Source organism: Ornithodoros turicata, chromosome 2 (assembly GCF_037126465.1).
Source record: "Ornithodoros turicata isolate Travis chromosome 2, ASM3712646v1, whole genome shotgun sequence".
Lineage (NCBI taxonomy): Eukaryota > Metazoa > Arthropoda > Arachnida > Ixodida > Argasidae > Ornithodoros > Ornithodoros turicata.
The window spans coordinates 104,620,406-104,622,707 of record NC_088202.1 but is presented as its reverse complement, the minus strand read 5'-3'; the positions used below and the strand labels follow the sequence as shown (position 1 = coordinate 104,622,707).

The 2,302-nt window shown below is 51.8% G+C and overlaps 1 protein-coding gene across 1 annotated transcript; it reads left to right on the top strand.

Annotated features, from left to right (window-relative positions):
• Nucleotides 1-290: 290 nt before the first annotated feature.
• LOC135384928 (uncharacterized) lies at nt 291-1,091 on the top strand. Its single transcript, XM_064614110.1, has one exon. The coding sequence runs from the start codon at nt 291-293 to the stop codon at nt 1,089-1,091; it is 801 nt and encodes a 266-aa protein (XP_064470180.1).
• Nucleotides 1,092-2,302: the final 1,211 nt, after the last annotated feature.

Sequence of the window (2,302 nt, the reverse complement as noted above, 5' to 3'; positions counted from 1 at the left end):
GTTTCCTTCCACCCGATTCCCGTTTTAGCCACGTGCATGTTGATATCGTCGGGCCGCTGCCTCCTAGCCAGGGCCACTCGTACTTACTGACTTGTGTCGACAGGTTCACGCGCTGGCCTGACGCTATTCCCATGCCAAATATGACGGCGGCGACCGTAGCAGAAGCTTTCGTCTCCGGCCGGGTCAGCCGTTTTGGAGTGCCCTCTACTGTAACTACAGATCGCGGCCGACAGTTCGAGTCGGCGCTTTTCACTAACCTCCTTCACCTCCTCGGCTCAAGACGGATTCGTATGACTGCCTACCACCCTATGGCCAATGGTGTAGTCGAGAGGTTTCATCGCCAGCTCAAGGCCGCCTTCCGAGCCTACCTGTTGGGTGAGCCGTGGACTGAGATGCTCCCTCTCGTCCTACTGGGCATACGCTCGGCGCTCATGGAGGACCTCGCGTGTACGGTTTCCGAACTGGTTTACGGCACAACCCTGCGTCTCCCCGGCGATTTCTTTCCACCGACCGATCGACCTCCGCCAGATTACACAACCTACGCTCTTCGCCTCAAGACGCTGATGAACAGTCTTTCTCCTACTCCGTCCCGCGCTGCTGAACCTAAGTCTCCGTTCGTGCCTCCCGACCTCGATACTGCCACACATGTATTCCTGCGGCACGACGCAGTGCGCAAGCCGTTACAGCCCCCCTACGACGGCCCCTTCAGAGTTTTGTCACGCTCCGACAGCCACTTCACGGTGCAGCTTCCCAATCGGCAGGAGGTTGTCGCCAAAGCACGCCTGAAACCCGCTTATCTGGAGTCCGGCACAACGCCTGCCCCTCCTGCACCTGCGTCGCTCAACACAATGCCTCCATCACGGCGGTCCCAGCCCCGTCGACGCCATGTAGACTGGGCGCTTCCGCTTTCCCGGGAACGGGCTCATTGTAGCGGTGACGACGACGACGGCGGTGCGCTCTGCCCTTCGCGCGCCGATATTCTGGGTGCCCTGTCTTGTCTGCAGCGGGTCGTTTCCCCGCAGCGCTCCAGAATAAGGTACGATGTCACTGCCACAATACATTTCATATACAGGGTGGTCCACCAACCATGATAGAAATTCACAGTAAAAAACGTAGGCCCCGGAGAGACATGCGGTCAAGGGATTTTTTTCTGCCAATAACTTTTGCCACAAACATGCGCAGTGAGTGCGGGAATCAGAGCAGAGAGAATTCCCGCACTCACTGCGCATGTTTGTTCCGTGGGTAAGGATTACCCTTTCCCTCCTCGTGTGGCATGTCAATGTAACCTCATTTCTTCGCAGCTTTGCGCTCAAACTACGGGCCGTCAAAAAATAGGCGGAGCCAAGGGCTCGTTCCCACGGATTTTCGGCGAATTTATTTCGGCAATTGCCATTGCATTACGAGTGGGATTATGTGCTATACTGAGTAAAATGACCACGGGGAACCCATTTCCGCAAAGAAAACGTTAGGTTGCCTTGGGAAATTTTGGAGTTCAATTCAAGAAATTAACTTTCCGTCAATTGAAATGAAATAAAAATGTTACCCATATGTGGCAAAAGTTATTGGCAGAAAAAAATCCCTTGACCGCATGTCTCTCCGGGGCCTACGTTTTTTACTATGAATTTCTATCATGGTTGGTGGACTACCCTGCACTCTAAAAACTGAACTTCACCTCAGAGCACGCTCTGCGCCAGCCATTGCCACGAATGATAGGGTTATCATTTCTGATTCGAAGAGAGAGGGAGGCGTACGCCTTTTTGTGTCAATTTGGATATACGATAATTGACACAAAAAGGCGTGCGCCTCCCTCTCTCCTCGAATCAAAAGCGATAACCCTATCATTCGTGGCAATGGTTGGCGCAGAGCGTGCTATGCGGTGAAGTTCAGTTTTTAGAGTGTGTATAGGCTGCAGCTCTCAATCAAGAGGAAAGCTGTTGTCTTTCTCCGTCTCTCAATAGATAACCTAATTTTTGTACAGCTAGGAAACCACATGAAAACAAGAGAACATCACGGAACCTGCAACCATGGGAGGTGCAGTGTCATACGTGGAGAACACAACGACCTTGTCCGCAATTATATCATTATCCGTGATGTGAAGCGCATCCCTGTAATCTCAGAATAGAACTTGACTGCATAGCACGTTGTCCGCTAACCATTGCCACGAATGATAGGGTCACCGCTTATGATTCGAAGAACAAGGTGGGCGTACGCCTTTTTGTAGCAATTTGGATATATGATAAATGCTACAAAAAGTCGTACGCCCCTCTCTGTTTTCAAATCACAAGCGAGAACCCTATCATAT

Excerpts from the sequence above, each read along its gene's own strand:
- LOC135384928 (XM_064614110.1), top strand. The coding sequence starts at position 291 with ATGACTGCCTACCACCCTATGGCCAATGGTGTAGTCGAGAGGTTTCAT.